This window comes from Tachyglossus aculeatus, chromosome 7 (assembly GCF_015852505.1).
Source record: "Tachyglossus aculeatus isolate mTacAcu1 chromosome 7, mTacAcu1.pri, whole genome shotgun sequence".
NCBI lineage: Eukaryota > Metazoa > Chordata > Mammalia > Monotremata > Tachyglossidae > Tachyglossus > Tachyglossus aculeatus.
In genome coordinates this window covers 6,458,866-6,478,989 of record NC_052072.1, presented here as the reverse complement: position 1 = coordinate 6,478,989, position 20,124 = coordinate 6,458,866, and the positions used below count along the sequence as shown (strand labels likewise).

Here is a 20,124-nt window from a genome sequence, read left to right as displayed (position 1 = left end):
TCTAAGCGCTGGGGAGGTTACAGGGTGATCAGGTTGTCCCACGGGGGGCTCACAGTCTCCATCTCCATTTTACAGATGAGGGAACTGAGGCCCAGAGAAGTGAAGTGACTTGCCCAAAGTCACACAGCTGACAAATGGCAGAGCCAGGATTAGAACCCACAACCTCTGACTCCCAAGCCCGGGCTCTTCCCACTGAGCCTCGCTGCTTCTCTAGCGCCAAGTTTACAGGCTTTTGATCCAGGAAGGTAGTGATGGTGCTATCTATAGTGGGGGAAAGTCGGAGGAGGACAGAGTTTGGTTGGGAAATAAGGAATTCTGTTTTGAACATGTTACGTTTGAGGTGACGGCAGGGCATCCAAGTAGAGATGTCCCGAAGGCCGGAGGAAATGGGAGGCTGCAGAAGGCCATTTTCCCAGTGTATCCTTTCCTTCTTGTTCAAAGCAACCCAAACCTTCACCTTCTCCCTGGCAGGTACATCTTGCCACGGAGAAGCAGCGTGGCTCAGTGGAAAGAGCCCGGGCTTTGGAGTCACAGGTCATGGGTTCAAATCCCAGCTCCACCAAGTGTCACCTGTGTGACTTTGGGCAAGTCACTTCAATCAATCAATCAATCGTATTTATTGAGCGCTTACTGTGTGCAGAGCACTGTACTAAGCGGTTGGGAAGTACAAATTGGCAACATATCATCATCATCAATCGTATTTATTGAACGCTTACTGTGTGCAGAGCACTGTACTAAGCGCTTGGGAAGTACAAGTCGGCAACATATAGAGACAGTCCCTGCCCAACAGTGGGCTCACAGTCTAGAAGAGTGGGCTCACTTCACTGCTCTGTGCCTCAGTTCCCTCATCTGGAAAATGGGGATGAAGACTGGGAGCCCCCAGTGGGGCAACCTGATCACCTTGTCACCTCCCCAGCACTTAGAACAGTGCTTTGCACATAGTAAGCGCTTAATAAATGCCATTATGATGATGATGATGATGATGATGGCATTTGTTAAGCGCTTACTATGTGCAAAGCACTGTTCTAAGCGCTGGGGGGGGATACAAGGCGATCAGGTTGCCCTGCATGGGGCTCACAGGCTTCATCCCCATTTTACAGATGAGGGAACTGAGGCTCCGAGAAGTTAAGTGACTCGCCCAAGGTCACACAGCAGGCACGTGGTGGAGCCAGGGTTCGAACCCATGACCTCTGACTCCAAAGCCCGGGCTCTTTCCACTGAGCCACGCTGCTTCTCAATAATATAATTATTATTATAATATATTATTATTATTATAGATATTAGATATTAGATATTATTATTATCTTATTCTTTCCTTCGTTTAACTTTTATCCTTTGTATCCCCTCTCTACTTTGGCCTATTTATATATTTAACAAGTTGTGGGGCTCGTCTCCTCTAGCAACTGAGCCAGGTGGTGAGGTCAGAATCTTGAAGGCCCTCGTCTTGCTTTCTGTTTCTCGGATTTTCAAAAATCTACCTACCATTCCCTAGGTGGTCCAGCGTTGTCATGGTTACCTACTTCGTTCTTCCAAACCCTCCCCCCTCCCCTATTTCCAGAAGTTCCCCTCTCCGAGATGGAGCGCTTTTGTTTCCAGGGTAACCGACAGACCCTCCGAGGCCTGGATCACAGAGAAATTCTCCCAGCTCCCAACACCGGGAACCGAAGAAGAAAGGTTGTGGTTGTCTTCTTTAAAAGCGAGGCTCTTTGGGGTCTTTTCATGTTGATTTCATGCGGCGGGGGTCTGTGGTCGGGCGAGGGTCCCGCCCGGGAGAGTTATTTGGATCACCTTGTAACCTCCCCAGCGCTTAGAACAGTGCTTTGCACATAGTAAGCGCTTAATAAATGCCATTATTGTTATTATCATTAAAAGCTTTTTAGAAAAAAGCGTGAGTTTTAGAGTCAGGTCCTTCCTCTAATGCTGGGGGGAGAAAGTAGCAGTGCCGATAACCCCAGGAGGCTCTCGACGAATCCATGGATAATAATAATGACGGCATTTGTTAAGCGCTTACTATGTGCAGAGCACTGTTTAAAGCGCTGGGTGGGGGGATACAAGGTGATCAGGTTGTCCCACGGGGGGCTCACAGTCTTAATCCCCATTTTACAGATGAGGGAACTGAGGCTCAGAGAAGTTAAGTGACTTGCCCAAGGTCACACAGCAGGCATGTGGCGGAGCCGGGATTCGAACCCATGACCTCTGACTCCAAAGCCCGGGCTCTTTCCAATGAGCTGCGCTGCAAGGGGCGCTGGAAAGAGCCCAAGGCTGCAAGTCAGGAGACCTGGGTTCTAGTTCTGCCAACTCTGCCGCTTCCATTCATTCTTCTAGCCTGTGAGCCAACTGTTGGGTAGGGACCGTCTCTATGTGTTGCCAACTTGTACTTCCCAAGCGCTTAGTACGGTGCTTTGCACACAGTAAGCGCTCAATAAATGCAATTGATTGATTGATTTCATTCAATAGTATTTGTTGAGCGCTTACACTTATCATTACCTCCTTCACTCTACTTATTTATTTATTTTACTTGTACATATCTATTCTATTTTATTTTGTTAGTATGTTTGGTTTTGTTCTGTCTCCCCCTTTTAGACTGTGAGCCCCCTGTTGGGTAGGGACCGTCTCTATGTGTTGCCAACTTGTACTTCCCAAGCGCTTAGTCCAGTGCTCTGCACACAGTAAGCACTCAATAAATACGATTGATTGATTTCATTCAATAGTATTTATTGAGCGCTTACACTTGTCATTACCTCCTTCACTCTATTTATTTATTTTACTTGTACATATCTATTCTATTTATTTTATTTTGTTAGTATGTTTGGCTTTGTTCTGTCTCCCCCTTTTAGACTGTGAACCCACTGTTGGGTAGGGACCGTCTCTATATGTTGCCAACTTGTACTTCCCAAGCGCTTAGTACAGTGCTCTGCACACAATAAGCGCTCAATAAATACAATTGATTGATTTCATTCAATAGTATTTATTGAGCGCTTACACTTATCATTACCTCCTTCACTCTTTATTTATTTATTTATTTTACTTGTACATATCTATTCTATTTATTTTATTTTGTTAGTATGTTGGGTTTTGTTCTCTGTCTCCCCCTTTTAGACAGTGAACCCACTGTTGGGTAGGGACTGTCTCTATATGTTGCCAACTTGGACTTCCCAAGCGCTTAGTACAGTGCTCTGCACACAGTATGCGCTCAATAAATGCGATTGATTGATTGATTAGTGTGCAGTACTAAGCACTTGGTATAATTGCCAGCTGTATGACCTTGGGCAAGTCACTTAACTTCTCTGTGCCTCAGTCACCTCATGTGTAAAATGGGGATTAAGCCTGTAAGCCCCACGTGGGACAGGGACTGTGCCCAATCTGATTGGGCTGTATCTATCCCACGCTTAGAACACAAAGTACCTAACAAATACCATTATTATTATTAATCAATCAATCAATCGTATTTATTGAGCACTTACTGTGTGCAGAGCACTGTACTAAGCGCTTGGGAAGTACAAGTTGACCACATATAGAGACGGTCCCTACCCAACAGTGGGCTCACGGTCTAAAAGACTATTAAGTCACTTCTCTGTGCCTCAGTTGCCTCATCTGTAAAATGGGGACTCAATATCTGTTCTCCTACTTTGCTGTGAGCCCCACGTAGGGCTTAGCACGCCCAGTGACTTGCCCAAAGTCACCCAGCTGACAAGCGGTGGAGCCGGGATTTGAACCCATGACCTCTGACTCCCAAGCCCGGGCTGTTTCCACTGAGTCACGCTGCTTCTCTATTATTGATGATGATGGCATTTATTGAGCGCTTACTATGTGCGCAGCACTGTTCTAAGCGCTGGGAAGGTTACAGGGTGATCGGGTTGTCCCACTGGGGGCTCCCAGTCTTAATCCCCATTTTACAGATGAGGTAACTGAGGCTCAGAGAAGTGTAGTGACTTGCCCAAGGTCACACAGCAGACATGTGGCGGAGCTGGGATTCGAACCCATGACCTCTTGACTCCAAAGCCCGGGCTCTTTCCACTGAGCCACGCTGCTTCCTTTATTAGCAGAATAGTATCCAGCACTTAGTACCATCATCATTATCATCAATCGTATTTATTGAGCGCTTACTGTGTGCAGAGCACTGTACTAAGCGCTTGGGAAGTGCAAGTTGGCAACATACAGAGACAGTCCCTACCCAACAGTGGGCTCGCAGTCTAGAAGACTGTGAGAGGCAGCGTGGCTCAATGGAAAGAGCCCGGCCTTTGGAGTCGGAGGTCAGGGGTTCAAATCCCGGCTCTGCCACTTGTCAGCTGGGTGACTTTGGGCAAGTCACTTCACTTCTCTGGTCCTCAGTGACCTCATCTCTAAAATGGGGATTAAGACCGTGAGCCCCTTGGGACAACCTGATCACCTTGTAGCCTCCCCAGCGCTTAAAACCAGTGCTTTGCACGTAGTAAGCGCTTAATAAATGCCATTATTATTATTATTATTAGAAGGGAATCTCCCTGGCATTCCTGGGATCCTTCTGGGGGGCTGGAATTTCCAACTCCACAGGCAAGGTTGAAAAGGGGACCCAGGGGTAGGGGGTAAGACTGAGCCCCACACTGAGCCCCCTCCTTCCTCTCCTCCTCCCCATCTCCCCCACCCTCCCCCCTTCCCCTCCCCACAGCCCCTGTATATATGTTTGTACAGATTTATTACTCTATTTTCCTTGTACAGATTTACTATTTACCATTCTATTTATTTCATTTGTTAATATGTGTTGTTTTGTCGTCTGTCTCCCCCTTCTAGACTGTGAGCCCACTGTTGGGTAGGGACCGTCTCTAGATGTTGCCAACTTGGACTTCCCAAGGGCTTAGTCCAGTGCTCTGCAAACAGTAAGCGCTCAATAAATACGATTGAATGAATGAATGAAGAGGCAGGAGCAGAGCAGAGACTCAGAGGACGAGCCTGGGTCTCTTGACTGTTATATTGGACTCTCCCAAGTGCTTAGTACAGTGCTCTGCACACAGTAAGCGCTCAATAAATACGACTGAATGAACAGAGCGGGGATGCGGAGGATGCAGCCGCTGACCTCTCGCCCACATCCTGCCTCTGGCCTGGAACGCCCTCCCTTCTCATATCTGATAGACAATGTCTTCCCTCCCTCCTCAAAGTCTTACTGAAGGCCCACCTCCTCCAAGAGGCCTTCCCTGACTGCGCCCTCCTTTCCTCTTCTCAATCAATCAATCGATCGTATTTATTGAGCGCTTACTGTGTGCAGAGCACTGGACTAAGCGCTTGGGAAGTACAAGTTGGCAACATATACAGTCCCTACCCAACATCATCATCAATCGTATTTATTGAGCGCTTACTGTGTGCAGAGCACTGGACTAAGCGCTTGGGAAGTACAAATTGGCAACATCTAGAGACAGTCCCTACCTGACAGTGGGCTTACAGTCTAAAAGGGGGAGACAGAGAACAAAACCAAACATACTAATGAAATAAAATAAATAGAATGGACAGGTAAAAGTAAAATAAATAAATAAATGAGTAATAAATCTGTACAAACATATATACATATATACAGGTGCTGTGGGGAAGGGAAGGAGGTAAGGTGGAATCATAGGAGAACAAAACCAAACATACTAACGAAATAAAATAAATAGAATAGATATGTACAAGTAAAATAAATAGAGTAAATAAACCCAACAGTGGGCTCACAGTCTAGAAGGGGGAGACAGAGAACAAAACCAAACATATTAACAAAATAAAATAAACAGAATAGATATATACAAGTAAATTAAATAGAGTAATAATATGTACAAACATAGGTACATATATACAGGCGCTGTGGGGAAGGGAAGGACATAAGACGGGAGGATGGAGGGGGGACGAGGGGGAGAGAAAGGAGGGGGCTCAGTCTGGGAAGGCCTCCTGGAGGAGGTGAGCTCTCAGTAGGGCCTTGAAGGCCCTGCTCCCTTCTGCGTCACCTTGACTTGCTCCCTTTATTCACCTTCCCCCAGCCCCATACCACTTGTGTACATCGCTGTAATTTATATATTTCTTTAGTTAGTCATATTGTCTGTCTCCCCCTCTACAATGAAGCTCACTGCAGGCAGGGAATGCGTCCATTTATTGTTGTATTGTACTCTCCCTAAACGCTTAGCACAGTGCTCTGCACACAGTAAGCACTCAATTGATACAACTGAATAAATGAATGAGTGAAAGAAAAGGATGAGGCCAGCACTGGCCATGGCTGGGCCAGGACCCTCGGGGCTAGTCGGGGCAGTGGCAGGAACAGAGTGGGGACTCAGAGGACGAGGCCATTCATTCATTCATTCAATCATATTTATTGAGCACCTACTGAGTGCAGAGCACTGTACTAAGCGCTTGGGAAGTACAATTTGGCAACATATAGAGACGGTCCCTACCCAACAGTGGGCCCACAGTCAGCGCTGGCCATGGCTGAGGCAGGGCCCTCGGGGCTAGCTGGGCTGTAGCATTCATTCATTCAGTCATTCAGTCATATTTACTGAGCACTTACTGTGTGCAGAGCACTGTACTAAGCGCTTGGAAAGTGCAATTCAGCAACAGATCCCTACCCATCAACGGACTCACAGTCTAGAAGGGGGAGACAGACAACAAAACAATACAAGTAGACAGGCGTCAATACCATCAAAATGGTCATCGTCATCATCATCATCAATCGTATTTATTGAGCGGTTACTGTGTGCAGAGCACTGTACTAAGCGCTTGGGAAGTACAAGTTGGCAACATATAGAGACAGTCCCTACCCAGCAGTGGGCTCGATCAGAGATGGAAAGTTCGGCCTCTACTTTGGATTCTTCAAACAAACACAAAGGGCCAGTGCGAACGCCAACTCCGTCTGGCTCCTTTCCTTGCCGGCCTTCTCAAGCAGGGCGCCCAATGAGTTTCCAATTAGTTTCCAATCATTCAAAACATCTTCCACTTTTGAAAATTTTGAGACTTCTGAAACGCTTGAGAAGCGGCATGGCTCGGTGGGAAGAGCCCGGGCTTTGGAGTCCGAGGTCATGGCTTCAAATCCCAGCTCCGCCAGTTGTCAGCTGGGTGACTTTGGGCCAGTCACTTCACTTCTCTGGGCCTCAGTGACCTCATCTGGAAAATGGGGGTGAAGACTGGGAGGCCCCCGTGGGACAACCTCCCCAGCGCTTTGCACAAAGAGTGTGTTGTTTTGTCGTCTGTCTCCCCCCTCTAGACCGCGAGCCCGCTGTTGGGTAGGGACCGTCTCTAGATGTTGCCAACTTGGACTTCCCAAGCGCTTAGTCCAGTGCTCTGCACACAGTAAGCGCTCAATAAATACGATGGAATGAATGAATGAAGAGGCGGGAGCAGAGCAGGGACTCAGAGGACAAGCCTGACGCTGGGGTGGTAGAAGAGTGCTTTGCACGAAGTAAGCGCTTAATAAATGCCATCGTCATTATTATTATTATTATTAAAATTCCTGGAGAAATCCCGCCAAGCAGAAGCAAGGAGGACGGGGATAGGAATGGAGTCATCTGTGGGATTATTAGAGAAGCAGCGTGGCTCAGTGGAAAGAGCCCGGGCTTTGGAGTCAGAGGCCATGGGTTCGAATCCCGGCTCCACCACGTGTCTGCTGTGTGACCTTGGGCAAGGCACTTCTCTGAGCCTCAGTTACCTCGTCTGTAAAATGGGGATTAAGACTGTGAGCCCCACGTGGGACAACCTGATCACGTTGTATCTCCCCCAGCGCTTAGAACAGTGCTTTGCACGTAGTAAGCGCTTAACAAATGCCATCATCATTATTATTATTATAGCAGGGAGGTTTCCTCCACCGCTTTTCCCGCTGTCTTCATGCCTGGTCCCCTTCCCTCCTGATGTCCCCACTTCCCTCCTGAACCCTCTACTTCCCTTTTTCCCACCTCTCACTCCCGGCCACCCCTTCTCTCACTCCCCAAAGAGCCAATTTTCCCCCTGACAGCTCCGGGCCTACCTCTTCCCCGCAGCCGCGGCCTCCGGAGCGTCTATAATCGGAGAGGGGTCCCCAGCCATGTCCCGTTCCTCCCTGCTCTACACTCCCTGCTGGCACCCGTGGGAGGTGGGCTCACGGAAGCTCCTTAAGACCACTCAAGCTCTGCGCAAGACCCCCAGCCAGAAGCCCAGGTAAGAACGGGTGCCAACTTGTACTTCCCAAGCGCTTACTACACAGTAAGCGCTCAATAACTACGATTGATTGATTGATTGACAGGTGGCCTGGTCACACCTTGCCTCGCCGCCCACCGTAGCCGCTCATCATCATCAATCGTCTTTATTGAGCGCTTACTATGTGCAGAGCACGGTACTAAGCGCTTAAATAATAATGGCATTTGTTAGGGGCTTACTATGTGCCCAGCACTGTCCTAAGCGCTGGGGGAGATACAAGGTAATCAGGTTGGCCCGCGTGGGGCTCGCAGTCTTCATCCCCATTTTCCAGATGAGGTCACCGAGGCCCAGAGAAGTTAAGTGACTTGCTCAAAGTCACCCAGTTGACAAGCGGCGGAGCCGGGATTAGAACCCGTGACCTCTGATTCCCAAGCCCGCGCTCTTTCCACTGAGCCACGCTGCTATATACAGCGTGGTAAAATATGCTCATTTTACCAGCGCCATTTCTGGTCCCAAGCAGCGGTGGCTCAGTGGAAAGAGCCCGGGCTCTGGAGTCAAAGGTCATGGGTTCAAATCCCAGCTCCGCCAGTTGTCAGCTGTGTGACTTTGGGCAAGTCACTTCACTGGGCCTCAGTGACCTCATCTGTAAAATGGGGATTAAAACTGTGAGCCCCCCCCGTGGGACAACCTGATCACCTTGTAACCTCCCCGGCGCTTAGGACAGTGCTTTGCACATAGTAAGCGCTTAAGAAATACCATCATTATTATTATTATTATCTGTAAAATGGGGATAAAAACTGTGAGCCCCACCGTGGGACAACCTGATCACCTTGTAACCTCCCCGGCGCTTAGGACAGTGCTTTGCACATAGTAAGCGCTTAAGAAATGCCATCATTATTATTATTATTATCTGTAAAATGGGGATAAAAACTGTGAGCCCCACCGTGGGACAACCCGATCACCTTGTAACCTCCCCGGCGCTTAGGACAGTGCTTTGCACATAGTAAGCGCTTAAGAAATGCCATCATTATTATTATTATTATCTGTAAAATGGGGATAAAAATTGTGACGCCCCTGTGGGACAACCTGATCACCTTGTAACCTCCCCAGCACTTAGGACAGTGCTTTGCACATAGTAAGCGCTTAAGAAATATCATCATTATTATTATTATTATTATTGAAGGAATCCCAGTTATAGTCTGGTACAGACACTCCCCGGGACAACCCTAATGAAGGACTGAGTGTAACCACATTACAGCACTGGTGTAGACAGACTGAGCCCCTTCCTTCCTGTCCCCCTCGTCCCCCTCTCCATCCCCCCCATCTTACCTCCTTCCCTTCCCCACAGCACCTGTATATATGAATATATGTTTGTACATATTTATCACTCTATTTATTTTACTTGTCCATAGCTATTCTATTTATTTTATTTTGTTAGTATGTTTGGTTTAGTTCTCTGTCTCCCCCTTTTAGACTGTGAGCCCACTGTTGGGCAGGGACTGTCTCTATATGTTGCCAATTTGTACTTCCCAAAGCGCTTAGTACAGTGCTCTGCACATAGTAAGCGCTCAATAAATGTGATTGATGATGATGATGATGATGACACGCCCCCGGCCAGCCTCTGGCCCGTGCATATTCTATCATCATCATCATCAATCGTATTTATTGAGTGCTTACTATGTGCAGAGCACTGTACTAAGCACTTTGGGAAGTACAAATTGGCAACATATAGAGACAGTCCCTACCCAACAGTGGGCTCACAGTCTAAAAGATATTCTATCTCTCTCTGTCTCTGTTGGTCAGACTGCCAAGCCTCTGTCTGCTTCTCCCTCAGACTATTTCCGATTACAGCGGCTCTGCGAGAACAAAAACAATTCCTGCCAAAGAGCAAACCCTGCTCCAAGTAAGTGCTTCCCTGCTCCTGCCCCTCCAGAGCCGGGAAAGGCATCGGGGATGGCGGTCTGGGGCCTGTGGACTCCCAGGCGGCCCCACCAACCCTTCCTTTTTTGTTTTTTTAATGGTATTTGTCAATACTAATAATAACAATGGCATTTATTAAGCGCTTGCTATGTGGAAAGCACTGTTCTAAGCGCTGGGGAGGTTACAAGCTGATCAGGTTGTCCCACGGGGGGCTCACAGTCTTCATCCCCATTTTCCAGATGAGGGAACTGAGGCCCAGAGAAATGAAGTGGTGAAATATGCTCATTTTACCAACGCCATCTCTGGTCCCAAGCAGCGTGGCTCAGTGGAAAGAGCCCGGGCTCTGGAGTCAGAGGTCATGGGTTCCAATCCCAGCTCTGCCAGTTGTCAGCTGTGTGACTTTGGGCAAGTCACTTCTCTTCTCTGGGCCTCAGTGACCTCATCTGTAAAATGGGGATTAAAACTGTGAGCCCCCCGTGGGACAACCTGATCACCTTGTAACCTCCCCAGCGCTTCGGACAGTGCTTTGCACGTAGTAAGCGCTTAAGAAATACCATCATTATTATTATTATTATCTGTAAAATGGGGATAAAAATGAAGTGACTTGCCCAGAGTCACACAGCTGACAATTGGCGGAGCCGGGATTGGAAACCATGACCTCTGACTCCAAAGCCCGGGCTCTTTTCCACTGAGCCACACTGCTTCCCTAAGCACTGCTTTTCTAAGTGTTAAGCACTTACTATGTGCCAGGCACTGTTCTAAGTGCCGGGAGAGATACAAGGTCATCAGGTTTAGACTGTGAGCCCACTGTTGGGTAGGGACTGTCTCGATATGTTGCCAACTTGTACTTCCCAAGCGCTTAGTACAGTGCTCTGCACACAGTAAGCGCTCAATAAATACGATTGATTGATCAAGTTGGACACAGTCCATGTCCCACCCGGGGTTCCCAATCAATCCCCACTTTGCAGATGAGGTAACTGAGGCCCAGAGAAGTGAAGTGACTTGCCCAAGATCACCCAGCAGACAGGTGGCGGAGCCGGGATTAGAACCCGGCTCCTTCTGACTCCAGGCCCGGGCTCTATCCATTAAGCCACACCGCTTCTGTCTGAGGTATTCATTCATTCAATCGTATTTATTGAGCGCTTACTGTGTGCAGAGCACTGTACTAAGCGCTTGACCAATTCCCAATCAATCAATCGTATTTATTGGGTGCTTACTGTGCGCAGAGCACTGTACTAAGCACTTGGGAAGTACAGGTTGGCAACATATAGAAACAGTCCCTACCCAACAGTGGGTTCACAGTCTAAAAGGGGGAGACAGAGAACAAAATCAAACATACTAACAAAATAAAATAAATAGAATAGATATGTACAAGTAAAATAAATAGATAAATAAATAGAGTAATAAATATGTACAAACATATATACAGGAACTGAGGCCCAGAGAAGTGAAGTGACTTGCCCAAGGTCACACAGCAGACAAGGGGCAGAGCCGGGATTAGAACCCAGGTTCTTCTTTCTCCCAGTCCCACGCTAGACAGCGGGCAAGCAAAGAGCTGTCAAGGTGGTAGCGAGTCCTCCACAGGGGCTCAGGGCGGAGAAGGAGATTCATTCAATCGTACTTATTGAGCGCTTACCGTGTGCAGAGCACTGTACTAAGCACTTGAATGAGAAGCAGCGTGGCTCAGTGGAAAGAGCATGGGCTTTGGAGTCGGAGGTCAGGGGTTCAAATCCCGACTCTGCCAATTGTCAACTGTGGGACTCTGGGCAAGTCACTTCACTTCTCTGCAGCGTGGCTCGGTGGAAAGAGCCCGGGCGGTCATGGGTCCCTTCCCCACAGCACCTGTATATATGTATATATGCTTGTACATATTTATTACTCTATTTATTTATTTATTTATTTATTTTACTTGTACATTTCTATCCTATTTATTTCATTTTGTTGGTATGTTTGGTTTTGTTCTCTGTCTCCCCCTTTTAGACTGTGAGCCCACTGTTGCGCAGGGACTGTCTCTATATGTTGCCAACTTGGACTTCCCAAGCGCTTAGTATAGTGCTCTGCACATAGTAAGCGCTCAATAAATACAATTGATTGATTGATTGATTGATTCAAATCCCACCTCCGCCAACTGTCAGCTGGGTGACTTTGGGCAAGTCACTTAACTTCTCTGTGCCTCAGTTCCCTCATCTGTAAAATGGGGATTAAGACTGTGAGCCCCCGTGGGACAACCTGATCACCTTGCAACCTCCCCAGTGCTTAGAACAGTGCTTTGCACATAGTAAGCTCTTAACAAATACCATTATTATTATTATTATTATTATTATTATTATTATTATTATTATTATTATTCTCTGTGCCTCACTGTGAGCCCCCCATGGGACAACCTGATCACCTTGTAAACTCCCCAGAGCTTAGAACAGTGCTTTGCACATAGTAAGCGCTTAATAAATGCCATTATTATTATTAAATGGGGATTAAGACTGTGAGCCCCCTGTGGGACAACCTGATAACCTTGTAACCTCCCCAGCGTTTAGAACAGTGCTTTGCACATAGTAAGTGCTTTATAAATGCCATCATTATTAGTATTATTATCATCTCTGATGTGTTGCAGTGGCTTGGAGTTCCCTAGAAGGAGAAGCTTTTTCTCTTGGGGAGACTGTCCCCCCACAGAGTGACTTGGGGGGCCCTGCTGCCACTTGGCTGATTTGCCCAGACTCAGGGGGCTGGGGGCTCCCAGAGTCCTTTTCATTCATTCCATCGTATTTATTGAGCGCTTCCTGTGTGCAGAGCACTGTACTAAGTGCTTGGGAAGTATAAAATGGCAACACACAGAGACGGTCCCTACCCAACAGTGGGCTCACAGTCTAGAAGTTCCCTACCAAGCCGGCCCCTTGAGGGGCTCACTAGGCCCGGCGTGGTGCGGCGGTCTCCTTCTTCCGGGCAAAGGGAGGAAAAAGGGCTGGAAAGAGGGAGGAATCTCTCAAAAGGGAGGCATTCCTGGTCTGCAGCGCTGAGAGTTTTTCTCTTGCAGAAAGAAAGACCCCCCCAAAACACATGGCTCCAAACCACGGAGCAAGGAGCCCACCCGCGTGAGTGGGGAGAGGGATGGGGGGCACAGGGGCTGGATTTGGATGCACAAAACCACGGAGGGGGGCGAGGGGGGTTTCCAGTCCTGGAAGCCCCCCCATGGGTGGTTCCGGGGAGTGGATTTCCAGGGAGTGGCTGGGACCTGCCAATTATGTTGCCAATTTGTACTTCCCAAGCGCTTAGTCCAGTGCTCTGCACATAGTAAGCGCTCAATAAATACGATTGATGATGAGGATGATGATGACCGTTAGGGTCTCACCCTTGCTTACGGTGCCAGGAGCAGAGAGAAATCTCCCCCGGGTACACCTTCCGTCAGAGCGCGGAGCGGATCTCCGTCACCCTGGGCGAGGAGATGTTCCTGGGGACCAAGAAGCGGGAAGAAGCCGAGGCCACTGTGACTCCAACCCACGGCCCCAACCCCGCTCTCTCCGCCTGGATTCCCAGGTAACATCACGGAGCGGGTCTCTCGACCCCTGCCTCAAGCAGCGTGGCCCAGTGGAAAGGGCACGGCCTTTGTACATATTTATTACTCTATTTATTTATTTATTTATTTATTTATTTATTTATTTTACTTGTACATTTCTATCCTACTTATTTTATTTTGTTGGTATGTTTGGTTCTGTTCTCTGTCTCCCCCTTTTAGACTGTGAGCCCACTGTTGGGTAGGGACTGTCTCTATGTGATGCCAATTTGTACTTCCCAAGCGCTTAGTACAGTGCTCTGCACATAGTAAGCGCTCAATAAATACGATTGATTGATTGATTGATTGATTTGGAGGCAGAGGTCAATCAATCAATCAATTGTATTTATTGAGCGCTTACTCTGTGCAGAGCACTGTACTAAGCACTTGGGAAGTACAAATGGGCAACACATGATGATGACGATGCCGTGGGCCTGGTTGAAAGGAGAGGGATCTACCCTACTCTGTGTTCTCGGGATGGATAATCAATCAATCAATCAATCAGTCGTATTTATTGAGCGCTTACTATGTGCAGAGCACTGGACTAAGCGCTTGGGAAGTACAAATTGGCAACACATAGAGACAGTCCCTACCCAACAGTGGGCTCACAGTCTAAAAGACTATTAAGTCACTTCTCTGTGCCTCAGTTGCCTCATCTGTAAAATGGGGACTCAATATCTGTTCTGGATAACACACATTATCATCGTCCCCCTCTAGACTGCAAGCTCCTTGTGGGCAGGGAACGTGTCTGCCAGCTGTGTTGGAGGGTTGGACTCTCCCAATCGCTTAGTACAGTGCTCGGCACACAGTCAGCGCTCAATAAATACCATTGACTGCCTGATTAAAGACCTCAGCCCTGCCCTACCGGGCAGCCCTAGCCACACTTGGGGAGACTGTGAGCCCGCTGTTGGGTAGGGACCGTCTCTATATGTTGCCAACTTGTACTTCCCAAGCGCTTAGTACAGTGCTCTGCACACAGTAAGCGCTCAATAAATACGATTGAATGAATGAATGAATGAATAATAGTAACTGTGGCATTTGTTAGGCGCTTACTATGTGCCAGTCACTGTCAACCGCTGGTGTGGTTACAAGCAAATCGGGGTGAACACCATCTCTGTCCCATGTGGGGCTCACAGTCTCAATCCCCATTTTCCAGATGGGATTACTGAGGCACAGGGAAGTGAAATGACTTGCCCAAGGCCACACAGCAGACGACTGCCAGCGGCTACAGACTGTGAGCCCGCTTTTGGGTGGGGACCGTCTCTAGATGTTACCAACTTGGACTTCCCAAGCACTTAGTACAGTGCTCTGCACACAGTAAGCGCTCAATAAATACGATTGAGTGAAAGGGACGGAGCCAGAATTAAGACCCATGACCATCTGACACCCAGGCTCTATCCATTTTAGACTGTGAGCCCACTGTTGGGTAGGGACTGTCTCTATATGTTGCCAATTTGTACTTCCCAAGCGCTTAGTACAGTGCTCTGCACATAGTAAGCGCTCAATAAATACGATTGATGATGATGATCCATTATGCCATGTTGCTTACATGTAGCTTCCCTTGCGTGGCCCACCCCCCTCAACTAGCATGTGCCGTTCACTCTCTATAGAGAAACAGCGTGGCTCAATGGAAAGAACCCCGGGCTTGGGAGTCAGAGGTCGTGGGTTCAAATCCCGACTCCGCCAATTATAATAATAATAATAATGGCATTTATTAAGCGCTTACTATGTGCAAAGCACTGTTCTAGGCGCTGGGGAGGTTACAAGGTGATCGGGTGGTCCCACAGGGGGCTCACAGTCTTCATCCCCATTTTACAGATGAGGTAACTGAGGCACAGAGAAGTTAAGTGACTGGCCCAAAGTCACACAGCTGACAATTGGCAGAGCCGGGGTTTGAACCCATGACCTCTGACTCCAAAGCCTGGGCTCTCTCCACTGAGCCACGCTGCTTCTCAATTGTCAGCTGTGTGACTTTGGGCAAGTCACTTCACTTCTCTGAGCCTCAGTTCCCTCATCTGGAAAATGGGGATTAAGACTGTGAGCCCCACGTGGGACAATCCGATCACCTTGTATCCCCCCCACCCAGCGCTTAGAACAGTGCTTCGCACATAGTAAGCACTTAACAAATACCATCATTATTATTAGAGAAGCAGCGTGGCTCAGTGGAAAAAGCCCAGGCTTTGGAGTCAGAGGTCATGGGTTCAAATTCTGACTCGGCCAATTGTCAGCTGTGTGACTTCGGGCAAGTCACTTCACTTCTCTGTGCCTGTTACCTCATCTGAAAAAGGGGGATGAAAACTGTGAGCCCTCTGTGGAACAACCTGATCACCTTGTATCCTCCCCAGCGCTTAGAACAGTGCTTTGCACATAGTAAGTGCTTAATAAATGTCATTATTATTATTATTATTATTACTATTACTATTATCCAGAGACCAGAAGCTGTGGATTTGGGATGATCTAGGCTGCTTCTTCCTTCTCCTGCAAGAGGTTTTATGGAGACAAAGGCGGATGAGCGGGGCATCAAACAATCGATCAGTAGCATTTATTGAGCACTTACTGTGTGCAGAGCACAGTACTAAGCGCTTGGGAGAGTCCAATATAACAGGGTCAGCAGACAGGTTCCCCGCCCACAATCAATCAATCAATCAATAATCAATCGTATTTATTGAGCGCTTACTGTGTGCAGAGCACTGTACTAAGCGCTTGGGAAGTCCAAGTTGGCAACATATAGAGACAGTCCCTACCCAACAGTGGGCTCACAGTCTAAAAGGGGGAGACAGAGAACAAAACCAAACATACTAACAAAATAAAATAAATAGAATAGATATGTACAAGTAAAATAAATAAATAAATAGAGTAATAAATATGTACAAACATATACACAACGAGCTCACAGTCTAGCAGGGAGACAAATGAAAGTGAATTTCAGGTATGTGTGTCAGTGTCATGGGGCTGACAGTGGGGTGAATATCATGTGCTTAAAGGGGTACAGATACAACTGCAACTAAGCGCTTAGTACAGTGCTCTGCACACAGTAAGCGATCAATAAATACGATTGAATGAATGAACTGCATTGTCTGCAAACTTGTGGGCAGGGAACATGTCTACCAGTTCTGTTATGTTGGGCTCTCCCAAGTGCTTAGTGCAGTGCTCTGTGCACAGTTAGCGTTCAATAAATACCACTGATTGATAGATTAATAATAATAATTATAATGTTTATTAAGCACTTACTATGTGCCCTGCACTGTTCTAAGCACAGGGGTAGATACACGATAATCAGTTTGTCCCACACGGGCTCACAGTCTTAATCCCCACTTTACAGATGAGGTAACTGAGGCCCAGAGAAGGGAAGTGACTTGCCCAAGGTCACCCAGCAGACAAGTGGCGGAGCAGGGATTAGAACCCACGTCCTCTGACTCCGAAGCCCGGGCTCTTGCCATTAGGTCATGCCGAGGTGATGCAGAAGGGAGAGAGAGATGGGGAAATGAGGGCAAGATCATTTGGTCAACTTGTACATATGTTGTATATGTTGCCAACTTGTACTTCCCAAACGCTTAGTACAGTGCTCTGCACACAGTAAGCGCTCAATAAATACGATTGATTGATTGATTGGTCCCACAGAGGCCTCACAGTCTAAGTTGGAGGGAGGAGGATTTAGTACTTTTCCACTCGTTGTCGCTTCCTTCACTCTTGGTCCTGGAATTTCCCCACTTTAATAATGATTTTTGGCATCGACTCTGTGCTCCACACTGGGCTAATTATAATAATATTATTTGGTATTTGGTAGAATACAGGATATAAGGGACATTAATTTTTTTTAATGTGCCGGAGAAGGCTTTTGCCAATACTATGGACTGACTTAGTACAGTGCTCTGCATTCATTCATTCGATCGTATTTATTGAGCGCTTACTGTGTGTGGAGCACTGTACTAAGCGCTTGGGAAGTACAAGTCGGCAACATATAGAGATGGTCCCTAACTGACAATGGGCTCAAGGGCCTGAATGGGTGCTAAGCATTTAGGAGACTACTACAGAAACGAGCTTCATCCGGCCCCTTCAAGTCAGAGAACCTGGGGTCTAATCCCAGTTCCATCACTTAATAATAATAGTAATGATGGCATTTATTAAGCACTTACTATGTGCAAAGCAATGTTTTAAGCGCTGGGGAGGTTACAAGGTGATCAGGTTGTCCCACGGGGGGCTCACAGTCTCAATCCCCATTTTATAGATGAGGTAACTGAGGCCCAGAGAAGTTAATAATAATAATAATAATAATAATATTTTAGACTGTGAGCCCACTGTTGGGTAGGGACTGTCTCTATATGTTGCCAACTTGTACTTCCCAAGCGCTTAGTACAGTGCTCTGCACACAGTAAGCGCTCAATAAATGCGATTGATGATGATAATAATAATGATAGCATTTATTAAGCGCTTACTATGTGCAAAGCACTGTTCTAAGCGCTAGGGAGGTTACAAGGTGGTGAGATTCTCCCACTTGGGGCTCACAGTCTTAATCCCCATTTTACAGATGAGGGAACTGCACACAGTAAGCGCTCAATAAATACGATTGAATGAATGAATGAATGAATGAATGAATGAATGAGAAACAAACAAATGGATTTTAGAGCAAAATAAATCAAAGTGGTCTTTGGAAGGCTAAATGACTCTACTTAGATGAGCATATTTTGGACACATAATCGGGAGGACTGATTCACTGGAGAAGACACTAATGCTGGGAAAAGTCCAGGGAAAATGTGGCACACCAGTAGCTAGGTGGATAGAGACCATAAGTACAAGCACTCACAGTCTTCTATCAATCAATCAATCAATCAATCGTATTTATTGAGTGCTTACTGTGTGCAGAGCGCTGTACTAAGCGCTTGGGAAGTACAAGTTGGCAACATAGAGAGACGGTCCCTACCCAACAGTGGGCTCACAGGCTAAAAGGGGGAGACAGAGAACAAAACCAAACAAACTAACAAAATAAAATAAATAGAATAGATATGTACAAGTAAAATAAATAAATAACTAGAGTAATAAATCTGTACAAACATCTATACATCTATACAGGTGCTGTGGGGAAGGGAAGGAGGTAAGGCGGGGGGGGTGGAGAGGGGGATGATGGGGAGAGGAAGGAAGGGGCTGTGAGCCCACCGTTGGGTAGGGACGGTCTCTATGTGTTGCCAACTTGGACTTCCCAAGCGCTTAGTCCAGTGCTCTGCACACAGTAAGCGCTCAATAAATACGATTGATTGATTAGAAGAAGACAGAGAACAAAACAAAGCATATTAACAAAATAAGATAAATACAATAAATATGTACAAATAAAATAAATAAATAAATAAATAGAGTAATAAATCCGTACAAACATATATACATATATACAGGTGCTGTGGGGGGGGGAAGGAGGTAAGGCGGGAGGGAGGGGGAGAGGGAGGAGGGGGAGAGCGCTTATGTCACTATGTTAAGCGCTTACTATGTGCGAAGCACTGTTCTAAGCGTTGGGGGTATACAAGGTGATCAGTTTGTTCCCCGTGGGGCTCACAGTCTCAACCCCCATTTTACAGATGAGGGAACTGAGGCACAGAGAAGACAGAGAAGTGAAGTGACTTGCCCAGAGTCACACAGCTGACAACTGGCGGAGGTGGGATTTGAACCCATGACCTCTGACTCCAAAGCCCGGGCTCTTTCCACTGAGCCACGCTGCTTAGTACAGTGCTTTAGAGTCCCCTTCTAGACTGTGAGCCCGATGTTGGGTAGGGACTGCCTCTAGATGTTGCCGATTTGTACTTCCCAAGCGCTTAGTCCAGTGCTCTGCACACAGTAAGCGCTCAATAAATACGATTGAATGAATGAATGATAATGGAAGAACCATTAGAAAGGTTGTGGATTATGACAGAGGGCAGGACGTTCTGGAGAAAGTATATCCATGGGGTCGCTATAAATCGGAAACGACTCAATGGCACTTAATAATAATTTGTTAAGCATTTACTATGTGCCGGGCACTGTACTAAGCACTGGGGTAGATCCAAGCAAATTGATAGAACAGTCCCCATTCCACACCGCCAAACTAGCGCTCTTCCTTCCTCCAAAGCCCTACTGAGAGCTCACCTCCTCCAGGAGGCCTTCCCACTCTGAGCCTCCTTTTTCTTCCCCTCCTCCCCCCAATCCCCACCCTATCTCCTTCCCCTCCCCAGAGAACTTGTATATAATAATAATAATAATAATAATAATAATGATGATGATGGCATTTATTAAGCGCTTACTATGTGCAAAGCACTGTTCTAAGCGCTGGGGGGATACAAGGTGATCAGGTTGTCCCACGTGGGGCTCACAGTCTTCATCCCCATTTGACAGATGAGGGAACTGAGGCCCAGAGAAGTGAAGTGACTTGCCCAAAGTCACACAGCTGACAAGTGGCGGAGCCGGGATTTGAACCCATGACCTCTGACTCCAAAGCCCAGGCTCTTTTCCACTGAGCCACGCTGCTTCCATATATTTGTATGGATTTATTACTCTATTTATTTTGCTTACAATATTTACTATTGTATTTA

General features: G+C 47.1%; 1 protein-coding gene across 2 annotated transcripts in view; it reads left to right on the top strand.

Annotated features, from left to right (window-relative positions):
- Positions 1–1,446: 1,446 nt before the first annotated feature.
- The window catches only part of FLACC1 (flagellum associated containing coiled-coil domains 1), a 45,845-nt gene continuing 27,167 nt past the window's right edge, over positions 1,447–20,124 (top strand). Inside the window, exons 1-5 of one of the 2 annotated variants that reach the window (XM_038749617.1) lie at positions 1,447–1,674; positions 7,968–8,124; positions 9,938–10,006; positions 13,055–13,112; positions 13,427–13,554. In XM_038749617.1, coding sequence (XP_038605545.1) covers positions 8,012–8,124; positions 9,938–10,006; positions 13,055–13,112; positions 13,427–13,554 — 368 coding nt within the window. In that variant the 5' untranslated portion in view covers positions 1,447–1,674; positions 7,968–8,011. Of the gene's footprint in view, positions 1,675–7,967; positions 8,125–9,937; positions 10,007–13,054; positions 13,113–13,387; positions 13,555–20,124 lie in introns of both variants that reach the window. The other variant, XM_038749616.1, reaches the window with a different exon arrangement.